Raw genomic sequence first — 18919 nt, 5'->3', positions numbered from 1 at the left:
AATGCATCCTGGCTCTCTCTGTTGAAACAAGCATCAGTGTCCGACTCTCAGGCTGGCACCCAGTCTACACTGGACCCAAACACTCCACTGCCCACAGGCTGCCAACACGGGCTCTTTGTGATGCCAAAGTGTGTGTGTGTGTCTGTTTCTGTGTGTATGCCATCAGCAGCATTGACACACAACCCATCAATGACTGGATGTGTGTGCGCGTGTGTTTGTGTAGACCTACAGGCTTAGCCTTTATTTATTTCTGAGAAATACATCTCTAGTATTGTATGTGTGTGTGTGTGTGTGTGTCATTCCGAATGAGCATGGTCTGCACCAGGCAAGGCTTTATGAGGTTCCTATTAACTTAGGTATGACACATGATCCACCCTGTCGGCTCTCCTCGGGGTCAAGTCAGGGCACTTTGATTGAACTCTTCAAGCTCTTGTACCCTGAAATGAACTCTCTCTAGGGTAAATCCATTAGAATTCAAAAACTTTTTGACAGCACCCCATTTGATTTTAATGAAAACCTCCATACATATTTGCCCATTGTAGAAGTGGTCAGAAAGTGACTTTTTGGACCCGAAAGAACAAAACATTCCCGAGATAGAGGTGCTCAAAGTTTTGCAAACCCCACCCTACCATGAGACATCCATGTCTTCATCACTGGAAGAGATTGAGATATGAGACGGTTGAGACTGGTATCATTTGAAAGGTGACAAACAGCGCTGTAAACTATTTCTGGGATTTAAAATAAAATAAAAAACAATCCATTCTTTTTTAACCTTTTAACATCAATTATCTAAAAACGGTAGGGATGACCAGGGATGTTCTTTTGATAAGTGTGTGAATTAGACAATTTTATTGTCCTGCTAAGCATTCAAAATATAATGAGTACTTATTGGTGTACTTAATGAGTACTTAAAGGCTTTGTTATCTGGTCAAACAGATGGAAAAGGAGTCTTAGAAAACGTCGACCAGAATAAGTCTTAAAATGTATCAGAAATACATCAAAAGACAATAAAGACCCCATGTCAAATAATATCAACAAGAAAAAGAAATGGTTTACATTCTGTAATTTCAAGAATTGTTGCCTTGTAATTATGTTACAAGTAAAGGTAGACCTACCAATTAGTTTGTGTTTTTAAAGATATCAAGTTTGTTTATGAATTATTAAGTGAATTACAGAAAAATCTGGAATCGAATTACTGCAAAGAAATTTGCTACAATCATTGTAGTCACAAACCACAGTTGGGTCACCTGCTACTGGCCTCCCTTCCACTGCCATACTGTTATGTTCAGCTCATAACTGTTTTCTTTGTCTTTTTGTTGTCTGGTGGTCAAAGCAAGAGTGTTAAAATTGTCTGAGTCTGGACAACTTCTCCCTCTCACTTTTCTTCTCTCTCTCTCTCTCTCTCTCTCTCTCTCCAGTTAATGCCACCTCTCCCTGCTCTTCCTGACACATACCACCTACCCTCTTTCCATTTACTGTAACCAGCAGCCGTACCCACTGAGCACCGACTGACAATGGACATCCGTGGATGTTGAAAAGTGGTTGAAATTTGGTCAGTCTGCCCAGGCCGAACCAAATCCGAACCAATCATAGACGTCGATGTTTCACAAGTTTGGAGAGTACAGGACACTACACTTACAGTAGATCACAATAGAGAACAGTACAGAACAGTACAGTAAAGGAAAGTAGAGTACATTATAGTACTGTACAGTATAGTTCAGTACAGTAGAGCACACTAGAGCAGAGTACAGTATAATGTACTGAACTCTACTGTGCTGTGTTGTTCAGTGCTTTACTGTGCTCTACACTGATGTCCAAACTTGTGAAACATAGACGTCTGTGATTGGTTCAGATTGTTTCAAATGTGGTCTTTTTTGGGAGCGGAGTCCATTACAATAAATGCCAGTGTTTAGAATAATACCTAAATATGTTAAATAATGATATTCCATATTACTACGTTTGTTTACCTATTCGGGATACATCACCATGAAGAGAATGACATTCATATCCAGAATTATGCATTTGTGTACAGTAAAGATCAGGGACCCAGGATGTAATACCGTTACCGGGTGTAAATCCACTTCACCTACTGTAGATCAATAACCAAAATATTTTTTTTGCAAACTCAAGGTGTCTTTCTTTCAGCAGATGTTTTTGAATCTTAATTGGGAGAAGATATTTAACAGAGTTTCTGGAAAACTTGGTCACATAAAACACTTAGGGAGATTTTACACTAATTATGTTACCAAACTTTGCATTTGCAGTTCTTCCAGTAAATGTGTGTTTTTGTGAAAGTCATTGTGCATATAATTGTATGGTTTGTTAAACTTTGAAATCAATGTTTTTTGTTTGGCGTACATTTTAAAATGAAAAATCTGGGTCAAAGCGTAATTCCGGGAACCGTGGAATTGCCCTTATCGTCTTATCAACTTGGGATTGTCCTACATTCATTGATGAAGCACTCTCGTTCAGTTGTCTCTGTAAGAGGCTTGGTCCGGAGTCGAACAGGTCTTGAGAAAAATGTCATTGAAAGCAAGTAGTAATTACAACCCAGTAGTAAACAAAACACAGGGTTACAACACTGGGTCATTTTGATACGGCAGGAGGTAAACACGTCCTGGGTCATTTTGATACGGCAGGAGGTCACACGTCCTGGGTCATTTTGATACGGCAGGAGGTAAACACGTCCTGGGTCATTTTGATACGGAAAGAGGTAAACACGTCCTGGGTCATTTTGATACGGCAGGAGGTAAACACGTCCTGGGTCATTTTGATACGGCAGGAGGTAAACACGTCCTGGGTCATTTTGATACGGCAGGAGGTAAACACGTCCTGGGTCATTTTGATACGGAAAGAGGTAAACACGTCCTGGGTCATTTTGATACGGCAGGAGGTAAACATGTCCTGGGTCATTTTGATACGGCAGGAGGTTAACACGCCCTGGGTCATTTTGATACGGCAGGAGGTTAACATGCCCTGGGTCATTTTGTTACGGCAGGAGGTAAACACGTCCTGGGTCATTTTGATACGGCAGGAGGTAAACACTCCCTGTGTCATTTTGATACGGCAGGAGGTAAACACGTCCTGGGTCATTTTGATACGGAAAGAGGTAAACACGTCCTGTCAAAGCACTTGCAAGTGCTCTGCAACTGAATGCACTTGTTCAGCCCTGACAGTCTGGCAACTGTTACAGCAACTGTGTTACATGGTTTGGTGCGCAGCCCAGGTGATAGAGAACCCCTAATAGATGCTCAGCAGCCTTCCTTCACTCACCTCAATGGAGTAAGTGGACTAATGCCATGGTCTGGTGAGCAGACAAAAGCACACAGGCAGACTTGTATTGTCCCAGACCGAGTAAAAGAGAATTCACATTTAAGATCAATAGGCTAGAAAAAGCGGTGGGAGTCCATCTCATGCCAAGTCAAAGAGGTTTTTGGAGCTCACTACTCAAAGCGTTCTGGCTCAGAATGGGTAGTGAATCTCTAGGCCTCTGTCTAATAGAGTGACTAAGTACTGCAATACGTCAGTCCTCGTGTCATGTGGGGACACCACTTTTTCTCCTGGAAATATTAGGTCCAATGTTTATTTTTAGGCTTTACTGGATCTGAAGTTACTTTAAATATGGTTCTTATTTTGTTAAATGAATTCAGGGACGTCTCCACTCCATACAACGGTCTCATTGTGTAAATGTTGTTTCAATAGTCTGAGCACTTTCCCAGGTTCATTTCAGGTCTGTAGAGCAGTGTCCCAAAGATGGCGGGTCACAGCCAACTCTTAAGTGGTTGCAGTTCAAGATAAGCCTGATATCAGGCAGATAAATTCTGTGCTCCAATATTTGTCTGGTCTCAGTTTAGTTCTTGATTGGGATAAGGCTAGAATGAGCCTCTCTAACTCCTGTCCTGGAGAGCTGCTGGGTGAGTACAGGCTTTTGTTCCCGTCCAGTGGTAACATATCGGTATTCCAACACTGTTCTCCAGGATAGGAGTTGGAGGACCCTGGGCTAGAAACACTGTTTTATCCCATGGTACAAGGGACTTTGGGGGAACCACCACTGCTGTAGAACACAAAGAATTCTAACCGTGTTGTTGTCTTTCTGCGTTCTCTCCTAGCCACATGAAAGGGCATCCATGATGCGGAGCTAACACCACCTCGTGCCTGCAGGAAGAGACGTGGCTGCCAAATTATCCCCAGTCAACACATGGCGGCATTAGGGGTAAGCCAAGACAATCACCCTCCATGAATGGAGTTTCATGTCTCGGGCCTCATTCTACCTCTGTCTGTCTGTCTGTCTGTCTGTCTGTCTGTCTGTCTGACTGACTGCTTGTTTCCCTGCCTGCCTGCCTGCCTGCCTATCTCTGTCTGTCTGTCTGTCTGTTTTTCTCTCTCGACAGTGCCTTGAGTAAGTGTTCACACCCCTTGACTTTTCCACGTTTTGTTGTTACAGCCTGAATTTAAAACAGATTGAGATTTTCTGTCGCTGGCCTACAAACAATAGCCCATAATATCCAAGTACAATTGTGTTTTTAGACATTTTTTACAAATAAATAATAAATGAACAGCTGAAATGTCTTGAGTCAATAAGTATTCAACTCCTTTGTTATGGCAAGTCTAAATACGTTCAGGAGTTAAAATGTGCTTAACAAGTCACTTAATACTACATGGACTCACTCTGTGTGCAATAATAGTGTTTAACATGATTTTTGAATGACTACCTCATCTCTGTACCCCACCCATACAATTGTCTGTAAGGTCCCTCAGTCGAGCACTGAATTTCAAACCCACATTCAGCCACAAAGGACAAGGAGGATTTCCAGTGTCTCACAAAGAAGGGCCCCTATTGGTAGATGGGTAAAAATGTAAAAAGCATATATTGAATATCCCTTTGAGCATGGTGAAGTTATTAATTACACTTTGGATGGTGTATCAATACACCCAGTTACAACAAAGATACAGCCGTACTTTCTAACTCAGTTGCCGGAGAGGAAGGAAACCGCTCAGGGATTTCACCATGAGCCAATGTTGACCTTAACATAGTTACAGAGTTTAATGGCTGTGATAGGAGAATACAATGTTGTTGATCAAACCTCAGTTGTTACTCCACAATGCTAAGCTAAATGACAGAGTGAAAAGTTGGAAGCCTGTATAGAATTGAAATTCCAATACATATTCCAATACATGCATCCTGTTTGCAATAAGACAGATGTGCAAAAGCATGGTGGTGGCTGCATCATGTTATGGGTTTGCTTATCATCGGCAAGGACTAGGGAGTATTTTTTTTGTATTAAACGAAAACTGAATAGAGCTAAGCAGGCAAAATCCTAGAGGAAAACCTGGTTAAGTCTTTCAACAGGACAATAACCTTAAACTCAAGGCCAAATATACACTGGAGTTGCTTACCAATACTACATTGATGTTCCTGAGTGACCTAGTTCCAGTTTTGACTTAAATTGTCATGAAAGTCTATGGCAAGACTTGAAAATGCCTGTCTGGCAATGATCAACAACCATTCTGACAGAGCTTGAAGAATTGGAAAAATAATAATGTGCAAATGTTGCACAATCCTGGTGTGAAAAGCTCTTAGAGACTTACCCAGAAAGACTCACAGCTGTAATCGTTGTCAAAGGTGATGTTATTGACTCGGGGGTGTGAATACTTATGTGAATTAGATATTTCTGTATTTAGTTTTCAATACATTTGCAAAGCTTTCTAAAAACATGTTTTCACTTTGTCATTATGGGGTATTGTGTGTAGATGGGTGTGAACACACAATTCAGTCTGTAACACCACAAAATGGGGATTAAGTCAAGGGGTATGAATACTTTCTGAAGGCACTGTGTACAAAGCAGTACTCTGCATGACCTTGAAACAAATGAGTTGGACAGTTGACAGGTCTTTATCTTTTAGTATTTTTTCAAAACTGAATTGGGAGGTTACCCTTAGAATGTACAAAATAAACAAAACAGAACAACTTGAGTTTGGACTCAGCGTGTTTTTTTGTCCTTCTCCTCCCCAGAACCCTGAGACGCTAACCAGGAAGATCAAGTTGTGGGACATCAACGCCCACATCACTTGTCGCCTGTGTGAGGGGTACCTGATAGATGCCACTACTGTCACGGAGTGCTTACACACTTGTGAGTACCTGCCGATGGAACTCATACACAGTCTTCAGATAGTAACACTGCTCTTGTATCTTTATGAGGGCTTCATGCATAAGGTTTCATACAAGAATATACATTTTCGGTGTCACAATAAAGTGTAATTATCACAACAATCAAGCAAACCTCCCCACAAAGTAGTTGTAGTAATGATAGAGATGTATTTGCGTGAATGTCAGTGACAACTCAAGTAATGTAGTAGGTCAGTCATGCCCTAGAGGGAGCCATTGTACCACACGTGGAAAGTCTTCATTTACCAAATGTCAATGTAGAGTGTACAGTAGGTAGCTTTAATCATAATCCTCTGGTGAAAATGACTTTCTCTCACACACCCCCCTCAGACATGAAGCAACGAGACTCACATTGTCCGAAAAGCTCTCTCTCCAAAAAGCTTCACTTTTTTAAAACCTAAAAAGATAGGAGAACAAGGCATCCATAATGCTGATCATGGAAGGGGCGTGTCTCTCTGGGTGTCTTCCAGTCTGCAGAAGCTGTCTAGTGAAGTACCTTGAGGAGAACAACACCTGTCCCACGTGCAGGATTGTCATTCACCAGAGCCATCCACTGCAGTACATCGGGTGAGTGAGCAGCCTGGACATTAAACCACTTTCCCCTTACCCGCTCAGTGTTGGGTTTCATCAGTGTGCGGCACAGAGACCCACCACTAGGGGGCAGCAGCACTGTCCAATGAACAATGTATTTAGTCATTAGGCATATGCCCCTATTTTAATGGAAAGGCCCATCTCGGAGTAGTTGTTTGTTTCAAATAAAAAGCTCATGAATGCCAAACATTTAAACAGGTGAAAGATACATCAGTGCATTCTTTTTTTTAAACACAAATCATGGAACAGGTTCAAACTAGGTGAGAGAGGCAGAGATCAAAACAACTTCAACTACTACTGGTGCTGAGAGGATGAAAACACAAGCAATCTAACCAACCATATTTCATGCAAATACTTTTGGGCTTATGATGAACTGATACAGTTGTACTACGCTAATATATATGTATATGTGTGTGTGTGTGTATATATATATATATATATATATATATATATATATATATATATATATATATATACAGTGCCTTGCGAAAGTATTCGGCCCCCTTGAACTTTGCGACCTTTTGCCACATTTCAGGCTTCAAACATAAAAATATATAAAACTGTATTTTTTTGTGAAGAATCAACAACAAGTGGGACACAATCATGAAGTGGAACGACATTTATTGGATATTTCAAACTTTTTTAACAAATCAAAAACTGAAAAATTGGGCGTGCAAAATTATTCAGCCCCCTTAAGTTAATACTTTGTAGCGCCAGCTTTTGCTGCGATTACAGCTGTAAGTCGCTTGGGGTATGTCTCTATCAGTTTTGCACATCGAGAGACTGACATTTTTTCCCATTCCTCCTTGCAAAACAGCTCGAGCTCAGTGAGGTTGGATGGAGAGCATTTGTGAACAGCAGTTTTCAGTTCTTTCCACAGATTCTCGATTGGATTCAGGTCTGGACTTTGACTTGGCCATTCTAACACCTGGATATGTTTATTTTTGAACCATTCCATTGTAGATTTTGCTTTATGTTTTGGATCATTGTCTTGTTGGAAGACAAATCTCCGTCCCAGTCTCAGGTCTTTTGCAGACTCCATCAGGTTTTCTTCCAGAATGGTCCTGTATTTGGCTCCATCCAACTTCCCATCAATTTTAACCATCTTCCCTGTCCCTGCTGAAGAAAAGCAGGCCCAAACCATGATGCTGCCACCACCATGTTTGACAGTGGGGATGGTGTGTTCAGGGTGATGAGCTGTGTTGCTTTTACGCCAAACATAACGTTTTGCATTGTTGCCAAAAAGTTCAATTTTGGTTTCATCTGACCAGAGCACCTTCTTCCACATGTTTGGTGTGTCTCCCAGGTGGCTTGTGGCAAACTTTAAACGACACTTTTTATGGATATCTTTAAGAAATGTCTTTCTTCTTGCCACTCTTCCATAAAGGCCAGATTTGTGCAATATACGACTGATTGTTGTCCTATGGACAGAGTCTCCCACCTCAGCTGTAGATCTCTGCAGTTCATCCAGAGTGATCATGGGCCTCTTGGCTGCATCTCTGATCAGTCTTCTCCTTGTATGAGCTGAAAGTTTAGAGGGACAGCCAGGTCTTGGTAGATTTGCAGTGGTCTGATACTCCTTCCATTTCAATATAATCGCTTGCACAGTGCTCCTTGGGATGTTTAAAGCTTGGGAAATCTTTTTGTATCCAAATCCGGCTTTAAAATTCTTCACAACAGTATCTCGGACCTGCCTGGTGTGTTCCTTGTTCTTCATGATGCTCTCTGCGCTTTTAACGGACCTCTGAGACTATCACAGTGCAGGTGCATTTATACGGAGACTTGATTACACACAGGTGGATTGTATTTATCATCATTAGTCATTTAGGTCAACATTGGATCATTCAGAGATCCTCACTGAACTTCTGGAGAGAGTTTGCTGCACTGAAAGTAAAGGGGCTGAATAATTTTGCACGCCCAATTTTTCAGTTTTTGATTTGTTAAAAAAGTTAGAAATATCCAATAAATGTCGTTCCACTTCATGATTGTGTCCCACTTGTTGTTGATTCTTCACAAAAAAATACAGTTTTATATCTTTATGTTTGAAGCCTGAAATGTGGCAAAAGGTCGCAAAGTTCAAGGGGGCCGAATACTTTCGCAAGGCACTGTATATATATATATATATATATATATATATATATATATATATATATATAATACCAGTCAAAGGTTTGGACCTTGTAGAATAATAGTGAAGACACCAAAACTGCGGAATAACACATATGGAATCATGTAGTAACCAAAAAAGTGTGAAACAAATTCAAATATATGTTACATTTGAGATTCTTCAAAGTAGCCACCCTTTGCCTTGGTGACAGCTTTGCACACTCTTGGCATGCTCTTCACCAGCTTCATGAGGAATGCTTTACCAACAGTCTTGAAGGAGTTCCCACATATGCTGAGTACTTGTTGGCTGCTTTTCCTACACTCTGCGGTCCAACTCATCCCAAACCATCTCAATTGGGTTGAGGTTGGGTGATTGTGGAGGCCAGGTCATCTGATGCAGCACTCCATCACTCTCCTTGGTCAAATAGCCCTTACACAGCCTCGAGGTGTGTTTTGGGTTATTGTCCTGTTGAAAAACAAATGATAAGTGCAAACCAGATTGGATGGTGTATCGCTGCAGAATGCTGTGGTAGCCATGCTGGTTAAGTGTGCCTTCAATTCTAAATAAATCACTGACAGTGTCACCAGCAAAGCACCCCCACACCATCACAACTCCTCTTCCATGCTTCATGGTGGGAACCACACATGCGGAGATCATCCGTTCAGCTACTCTGCGTCTTAGAAAGACATGGCGGTTGGAACCAAAAATCTCCAATTTGGACTCATCAGACCAAAGGACAGATTTCCACCAGTCTAATGTCCATTGCTCGTGTTTCTTGGCCCAAGTAAGTCTCTTCTTATTTGTGTCCTTTAGTAGTGGTTTCTTTGCAGCAATTCGACCATGAAGGCCTGATTCACGAAGTCTCCTCTGAACAGTTGATGTTGAGATGTGTCTGTTACTTGAACTCTGTGAAGCATTTATTTGGGCTGCATTCTGAGTTGCAGTTAACTCAAATGAACTTATCTTCTGCAGCAGAGGTAACTCTGGGTCTTTCTTTCCTGTGGCGGTCCTCATGAGAGCCATTTTCGTCATAGCACCTGATGGTTTTTGCGACTGCACTTGAAGAAACTTTCAAAGTTCTTGAAATTTTCTGCATTCACTGACCTTCATGTCTTAAATTAATGATTGACAGTTGTTTCTCTTTGCATATTTGAGCTGTTCTTTCCATAATATGGACTTCGTATTTTACCAAATAGGGCTATCTTCTGTATATTCCCCCTACCTTGTCTCAACACAACTGGTGTGCTCAACCGCATTAACCTCTTGAATCTAGGGGGCACTATTTTCATTTTTGGAAAAATTACGTCCCCAAAGTAAACGGCTATTTTGTCAGGACAAGATGCTAGAATATGCATATAATTGACAGCTTAGGATAGAAAACACTCTAAAGTTTCCAAAACTGTAAAAATATTGTCTGTGAGTATAACAGAACTGTTATTGCAGACGAAAGCCTGAGAAAAATCCAATCAGGAAGGGACTCTTATTTAGAAAGCTCTGCGTTCCTATGCGTCCCTATTGAGCAGTGAATGAGATATCAACCATATTCCTTATTCTATGGCTTCCCTAATGTGTCTAGTGTCACAATACATAGTTTCAGGCTTTTATTTTGAAAAATGAGCCTAAACGTCAACATTGCGTCAGTGGTCAGCTGAAGTCTCTCAGAGTGTTTGGTGCGTAAAGGACAAATGCGGCCATTGTTTCTCTCTCTAAGAAGCCACCAGTCCCGGTTGATATATTATTATTTGAATTATTTATTTGATTATTATTATTGAATAGATATTTGAAAAACACCTTGAGGATTGATTATAAACAACGTTTGCCATGTTTCTGTCGATATTATGGAGCTAATTTGGAATATTTTTCGGCGTTGTAGTGACTGCAATTTCCTGTCGATTTCTCAGCCAAACGTGAAGAACAAACGGAGCTATTTCGCCTACAAAAATAATATTTTGGGAAAAATGGAACATTTGCTATCTAACTGGTAGTCTCGTGAGTGAAAACATCCGAAGCTCATCAAAGGTAAACGATTTAATTTGATTGCTTTTATGATTTTCGTGACCAGGTTGCCTGCTGCTAGCTAGTCATAATGCTATGCTAGGCGATCGATAAACTTACACAGATTTTACAGCTTTGGCTGTAAAGCATATTTTCAAAATCTGAGATGACAGGGTGATTAACAAAAGGCTAAGCTGTATTTCACTTGTGATTTCATGAATAGGAATATTTTCTAGTAATATTTATGTCTGTTGCGTTATACTAATTAGTGTCAGTTGATGATTACACACCCGGACCCGGGATGGGTAGTATCAAGAGTTAAGAAGGAAAGAAATCCCCCAAATGAACTTTTAACAAGGCACACCTGTTAATTGAAATGCATTCCAGGTGACTACCTCATGAAGCTGGTTGAGAGAATGCCAAGAGTGTTCAAAGCTGTCATCAAGGCGAAGGGTGGCTACTTTGAAGAATCTCAAATATAAAATATATTTAGATTTTTTTAACACTTTTTTGGTTACTACATGATTCCATATGTGTTATTTCATAGTTTAGATGTCTTCACTATTATTCTGCAATGTAGAAAGTAGTCAAATAAGGAGAAACCCAAGGAAAAACCCTTGAATGAGTTGGTGTGTCCACACTTTTGACTGGTACTGTATATATATATATATATATATATATATATATATATATATATAACATTCCTGATACGTCATATTCTCCCAAAAATGAAAGGTATGTGTCATCATCGAGCACATTGCATATTTAAGCGAAAGGTAATTGAAGCTCCATCCACCCCCACGCCCCTGTGCATTCAAGGGTTCTGTCAAAAAGTTGTCGCACCTTGATGTGTTTAGGCGAGTCAAAGTTTGGCTACCGCCGTGGTAAGGGGTCGGCTCTCGCCGGCCTTGGGGAGAGAATCAGCTAATTGTGGTCCTGAGCAGCAAATAGATGGAATGACCTTCACTCCAGACGGCAGGAACACCACATATATTTCCAGGGTCCTCGTGCCATCACAACACACCCCACTGGGTCCTGTTAGTCACAATGCTTTTCAGCTGTTGAAATAGAGTATGGTCACTGCTGTGCTGGGCAGTGGTTGAGGCGCTGTGTTTAGCTGTCACTCTCGCTGTTTAATGGTAAATGGTGTTCACACATCAAGCATATGCTGCTGACATTTAGGAGGTGTGTATGATCAGCATTTATGTATTTCATCTTTTTACAAATCGAATGATCTTACCTGTCTCGTCAACATCAGTTACAGTAAAATAAAAGCTTCCGAACAAGACCGAGTAAGCAGGGTATAACATATCTTAAACTGTCAGTATAAATTGTTAGATTTCTCATTTCTAGATTTCATCTCTTTTCCTCTAGCCATGACCGGACAATGCAAGACATTGTCTACAAGTTGGTGCCGGGGTTACAAGAGGGTAATTATCTCATATTGGCTTATCTTCTTCCTTGTCCCTTCACCAATAACATTAAACTTTCACTATTATTCTCTGCCCATACACATCTCTCAACCCTGTTTCCTTACAATCTGTTTGTAAAGTGAGATTGAGGCGGAGTTACTGAATAACTAACATCCCAAAGCACATAGCCCTGGAATATCTATCAAGGATTTGACATGTGCATTCACTGACGTATCTGAGGGACTGTAATGAGAAAAATACTGCTCCATATCAGACTTAAAGAATCCCTAGTGACAGGCACCTTCAGCCAAAGCAAGGCCTTTAATTCTCCCTTGTGTCTCTCTCTCTCATTCCCTCCTCCCCACTCCTGCAGCGGAGATAAAAAAACAAAGAGACTTCTATCAGAAGCTGGGAATGGAAGTGCCCGGGGACATCAAAGGAGAGCTGTGCAGCATGAAACATCTAGATCCTCAACGCAATGGTACAGCCCAGCTCACCCTGCCGCAACCCAGGCACACACATCTCATCATATCCGGCCTCTATTTTCCTCCACTTAGTATCACCTTGTTTCTTGATTCAGCCCAACCCAATCAGTGTGAGAAAGTGGCGGTGGCTGTAATGCACGGCCGCACTCCATCCCAGCCCGACACTGAGGGTTTTTGTAAACGCGTGCCCAGAGGGTCGTCACAGAGCAGACCTAATCGCTTGCTTAATAACCTTTCTGATTTCTTGTAATTAACGCTCAAATGGAAGTGGAACTGCTCTCGTGCTACCCCCCCCCCCCCCCCCCCACTGTCGCTGTAGGTTGGGCTGAGGCATGGCTAACACACTTACATTGACAGAATCCTAGCAGAAATTAAACCCTTGTCTGCACTCACTGCCCAGCAAAACAGAGATAGTGTGGAGCTCGTGGGCTAATGACAGACGGCAGCTCCTGCTCCCAGATTTCCTGAGAGCCAATCCCCGAAGCGGGGAATGACATGAGCGTGCTAATGGATGCATCTATAATGGCACCTTCACTTCAAGGGCTCAAAAAGGCTTTCACTGTCATATTTTTGTTCTGTCTATTTCTCTCACTGTTGTGTTCTCTTTCTCTTACTTGTTATCTCTCGTTTCGTCTTTCTTTCTTCCTCTCTCGCTCTTTCTCTTTCACATGCCGACACTTTACGACAATATCCTCCGTGAAGACAAATACAGTGCCTTGCGAAAGTATTCGGCCCCCTTGAACTTTGCGACCTTTTGCCACATTTCAGGCTTCAAACATAAAGATATAAAACTGTATTTTTTTGTGAAGAATCAACAACAAGTGGGACACAATCATGAAGTGGAACGACATTTATTGGATATTTCAAACTTTTTTAACAAATCTAAAACTGAAAAATTGGGCGTGCAAAATTATTCAGCCCCCTTAAGTTTATACTTTGTAGCGCCACCTTTTGCTGCAATTACAGCTGTAAGTGGCTTGGGGTATGTCTCTATCAGTTTTGCACATCGAGAGACGGAATTTTTTTCCCATTCCTCCTTGCAAAACAGCTCGAGCTCAGTGAGGTTGGATGGAGAGCATTTGTGAACAGCAGTTTTCAGTTCTTTCCACAGATTCTCGATTGGATTCAGGTCTGGACTTTGACTTGGCCATTCTAACACCTGGATATGTTTATTTTTGAACCATTCCATTGTAGATTTTGCTTTATATTTTGGATCATTGTCTTGTTGGAAGACAAATCTCCGTCCCAGTCTCAGATCTTTTGCAGACTCCATCAGGTTTTCTTCCAGAATGGTCCTGTATTTGGCTTCATCCATCTTCCCATCAATTTTAACCATCTTCCCTGTCCCTCTTGAAGAAAAGCAGGCCCAAACCATGATGCTGCCACCACCATGTTTGACAGTGGGGATGGTGTGTTCAGGGTGATGAGTGCCTTGCGAAAGTATTCGGCCCCCTTGAACTTTGCGACCTTTTGCCACATTTCAGGCTTCAAACATAAAGATATAAAACTGTATTTTTTTGTGAAGAATCAACAACAAGTGGGACACAATCATGAAGTGGAACGACATTTATTGGATATTTCAAACTTTTTTAACAAATCAAAAACTGAAAAATTGGGCGTGCAAAATTATTCAGCCCCCTTAAGTTTATACTTTGTAGCGCCACCTTTTGCTGCAATTACAGCTGTAAGTGGCTTGGGGTATGTCTCTATCAGTTTTGCACATCGAGAGACGGAATTTTTTTCCCATTCCTCCTTGCAAAACAGCTCGAGCTCAGTGAGGTTGGATGGAGAGCATTTGTGAACAGCAGTTTTCAGTTCTTTCCACAGATTCTCGATTGGATTCAGGTCTGGACTTTGACTTGGCCATTCTAACACCTGGATATGTTTATTTTTGAACCATTCCATTGTAGATTTTGCTTTATATTTTGGATCATTGTCTTGTTGGAAGACAAATCTCCGTCCCAGTCTCAGATCTTTTGCAGACTCCATCAGGTTTTCTTCCAGAATGGTCCTGTATTTGGCTTCATCCATCTTCCCATCAATTTTAACCATCTTCCCTGTCCCTCTTGAAGAAAAGCAGGCCCAAACCATGATGCTGCCACCACCATGTTTGACAGTGGGGATGGTGTGTTCAGGGTGATGAGCTGTGTTGCTTTTACGCCAAACATAACGTTTTGCATTGTTGCCAAAAAGTTCAATTTTGGTTTCATCTGACCAGAGCACCTTCTTCCACATGTTTGGTGTGTCTCTCAGGTGGCTTGTGGCAAACTTTAAACAACACTTTTTATGGATATCTTTAAGAAATGGCTTTCTTCTTGCCACTCTTCCATAAAGGCCAGATTTGTGCAATATACGACTGATTGTTGTCCTATGGACAGAGTCTCCCACCTCAGCTGTAGATCTCTGCAGTTCATCCAGAGTGATCATGGGCCTCTTGGCTGCATCTCTGATCAGTCTTCTCCTTGTATGAGCTGAAAGTTTAGAGGGACGGCCAGGTCTTGGTAGATTTGCAGTGGTCTGATACTCCTTCCATTTCAATATTATTGCTTGCACAGTGCTCCTTGGGATGTTTAAAGCTTGGGAAATCTTTTTGTATCCAAATCCGGCTTTAAACTTTTTCACAACATTATCTCGGACCTGCCTGGTGTGTTCCTTGTTCTTCATGATGCTCTCTGCGCTTTTAACGGACCTCTGAGACTATCACAGTGCAGGTGCATTTATACGGAGACTTGATTACACACAGGTGGATTGTATTTATCATCATTAGTCATTTAGGTCAACATTGGATCATTCAGAGATCCTCACTGAACTTCTGGAGAGAGTTTGCTGCACTGAGTAAAGGGGCTGAATAATTTTGCACGCCCAATTTTTCAGTTTTTGATTTGTTAAAATTTTTTGAAATATCCAATAAATGTCGTTCCACTTCATGATTGTGTCCCACTTGTTGTTGATTTCTGACAAAAAAATACAGTTTTATATCTTTATGTTTGAAGCCTGAAATGTGGCAAAAGGTCACAAAGTTCAAGGGGGCCGAATACTTTCGCAAGGCACTGTATGTTTTTTAGATGGTCAACAAGTTATATAAAAGCTAATTCACTGAGAAAAATACATTCTCTGTGACATGTCGTACTCAGATTAGCCCACTAGTTTCTCTGTGACATGTAGTACTCAGATTAGCCCACCAGTTTCTCTGTGACATGTAGTACTCAGATTAGCCCACCAGTTTCTCTGTGACATGTAGTACTCAGATTAGCCCACCAGTTTCTCTGGGACATGTAGTACTCAGATTAGCCCAACAGTTTATCTGTGACATGTTGTACTCAGATTAGCCCACCAGTTTCTCTGTGATATTTAGTACTCAGATTAGCCCACCAGTTTCTCTGGGACATGTAGTACTCAGATTAGCCCACCAGTTTCTCTGTGACATGTCGTACTCAGATTAGCCCACTAGTTTCTCTGTGACATGTAGTACTCAGATTAGCCCACCAGTTTCTCTGTGACACATAGTACTTAGATTAGCCCACCAGTTTCTCTGTGACATGTAGTACTCAGATTAGCCCACCAGTTTCTCTGGGACATGTAGTACTCAGATTAGCCCACCAGTTTCTCTGTGACATGTTGTACTCAGATTAGCCCACCAGTTTCTCTGTGACATGTAGTACTCAGATTAGCCCACCAGTTTCTCTGTGACATGTCGTACTCAGATTAGCACACTAGTTTCTCTGTGATATGTAGTACTCAGATTAGCCCACCAGTTTCTCTGTGACATGTAGTACTCAGATTAGCCCACCAGTTTCTCTGTGACATGTAGTACTCGGATTAGCCCACCAGTTTCTCTGTCACATGTAGGATTCATATAACCCACCAGTTTCTTGTCTTTAATACTCAATAATATCAGTGTTTACAATCAGAGCACTGTCCAATCGCCTTATTCCTAGAATTATTCCCAAAAAGGAAACAATGTCCACCTTATACTTAGTGTCATTGAGTTATTTTCAGATTGGCTGAAGGTGAATCGTATCCAATTTTCCCTCACTTGAACGGCAATCACTCTGTTTACACTTGAGATTATCTCAAGCCTTACCGCCAATCCCCTTTGGGATGGGCTGTGAAGAGCAAAGGGAGAACAATAGAAGATGGGCCCCAGTTCCATTGCCAATCAGAGAGAGGGAGAAAATGGCTGTCCACAAACAAGGGGCTACCTAATCAACTGAGCTCAGATAACGTCCCTCGTTTTGCCGTCACGGAACTGACTCAATTGACCCCGATTGGGAGATTGTCATGGCCCTTTCTACCAAGGTGTTTCCCATCACAGTGACCCAAATCGCTGGAGCCAACAATAGTATGTTTTGTTGAACAAGAGCTGGCCTCACCGCTCTAAGACTATGTTCCCCAGTTTAGCTACCCCGGTGTGTGTGTGTGTGTGAGTGTGTGTGTGTGTCTCATAGTAGGGACCATGTCTACCCCGGTGTGTGGAGAAGACTCTTTTCTCTCCTTCTCTTGCCAGTGACCATCAGCCCTTACTCCCTAATAACCTTTCTCCAGCTCCAACTCTCCATCTCCTTCCATCTTTTTGAGGAGAGGGTCAAATGGTTCCCTGAAGCCGATTTAAACCAAAGAAAGGTCTGATGTTAGATCCCCTCCCCTGGCACAATGGCAAATTAGTGAATGAATGAATCGGTTTGCCTTGATTAATAGGTGTCCTGTAATGGAGGGATATGCTTCGACGGTGGATAAGTCAAGTAAACTGCTTGACACTTTGGGCCACGTAATTGTCTAATAAATGTGCTTCTGCATGAATGGAGACTACAGTTGAATACAGGCCATTTAGTTAATTAGAAAGAAGCATGCCCTGTTTTCTGGCATCAAATGAGCATTGCTTGTGTTTAGCCAACAAAGAGAGCAGGCATGAAAGTCAATTATGTCTTGTCCACAAGATTAAAGGTAACACAGATTCTGAGTGTCGGTCACTCGTAACTGTCTGTGGTCATTTTGTAGAAAGCAATGGCTTGATGAAGTTACATTTGTTAATTTGTTGAAACATCCAAATGATGAATTTAATAGAAACGAAATAACTTTGGCTTAATAGTCTCTATTACCACTAACTGTTACTTCCCTCATTGGTTGACAACAGGCGAGGTGAAAACAGAGAACACAGACAAAAAGGAAACGGCGGAGGAGAAACCGGAGGAGGATAACGATTATCACCGCAGCGACGAGCAGGTAGGTGCCCTTCCACCACATGCCCCCTTCATTTCCTGCAGGACAGGAAGGAGTCATCTCCAAGCTCATCTTTCATTTCCTATGTCTGGATGGCATGAAATTACGAGCCTCGTAATGCAAAGTGTAATCTAATCAACATTCCCCTGGGTAATAGGTAATCTTTTGTAATTATCAGTTCACAACATGCTAGGCCTATGGTTGTTTTGAGTCGTAAATTTACAAGTAGACAACCCAGCATGACACACATACAGATAACCCATTCAAAATGGGCGACGGTTTTACATGAATTCCATCTTGATGTAATTTGTATTCAGGTAACTTCTCAGCCCTGTGCATGATATCAATAATGCATAGAGGGCTTTTATTGTAGCTGCATGTTGCCGTCGTATCCACAAACAGTCATTTCAATAAAGGAGCCGTCGCACACTCGTCACGACTGTATAGCTTTAGGAGATTTGGCTGTTTACCATTTAGCCATTGTCCCTACAGAGCAATGAGCAACATGTCAGTTTTTGAAAATATGCCCGTCCACACCCAGCCAAGCGGCACGTCGTCTACGCTTGGCTGGGAGATTGAACCAGGGGTCCAAGGTCCCGCTCTTTTGGTATTCAGCAGAGGAATGGAGTGTGGAAAGAATAGCTAATAGGGCAGCTGTAGCTAGGCTCTGTAGATAGAATACAGGGAGGGGTGAACTGCTGTCAAGTGTCAGGTGAGACACAGGAGAGATGGAGAGGGTGAAATGGAGACAGTTGAGGGGAGGATGTGAAAAAGAGATAAAATAAAACAAATATTTGGAGGGTAGATAGAAGGTCTATAAGTCACGGTGGATGAGAGAGTCTGCTATGAAATTGTGGAGGAGAGGGAAAAGACGGCGTGAGTGAAAAAGAGAGGATGGAAGGAAGGAGGTGAAGAGAGGAATGAGAGACAGGAGATTAGGTTA

The 18919-nt window shown here is 41.7% G+C and overlaps 1 protein-coding gene across 2 annotated transcripts in view; it reads left to right on the top strand.

Moving 5' to 3' along the window:
* The window catches only part of LOC110488874 (polycomb group RING finger protein 3), a 43626-nt gene that overhangs the window by 10697 nt on the left and 14010 nt on the right, over nucleotides 1-18919 (top strand). For both annotated transcript variants that reach the window (XM_021561310.3, XM_021561311.3), the window contains 6 exons: nucleotides 4110-4213; nucleotides 6014-6131; nucleotides 6637-6733; nucleotides 12234-12289; nucleotides 12645-12752; nucleotides 17891-17979. In XM_021561310.3, the coding sequence (XP_021416985.1) occupies nucleotides 4199-4213; nucleotides 6014-6131; nucleotides 6637-6733; nucleotides 12234-12289; nucleotides 12645-12752; nucleotides 17891-17979 (483 nt within the window). In that variant the 5' untranslated portion in view covers nucleotides 4110-4198. The remainder of the gene's footprint in view (nucleotides 1-4109; nucleotides 4214-6013; nucleotides 6132-6636; nucleotides 6734-12233; nucleotides 12290-12644; nucleotides 12753-17890; nucleotides 17980-18919) is intronic.

The sequence above is a fragment of the Oncorhynchus mykiss genome, chromosome 14 (genome assembly GCF_057628025.1).
Source record: "Oncorhynchus mykiss isolate SJ-2025 chromosome 14, ASM5762802v1, whole genome shotgun sequence".
Lineage (NCBI taxonomy): Eukaryota > Metazoa > Chordata > Actinopteri > Salmoniformes > Salmonidae > Oncorhynchus > Oncorhynchus mykiss.
This window is presented reverse-complemented; position numbering and strand designations above follow the sequence as displayed.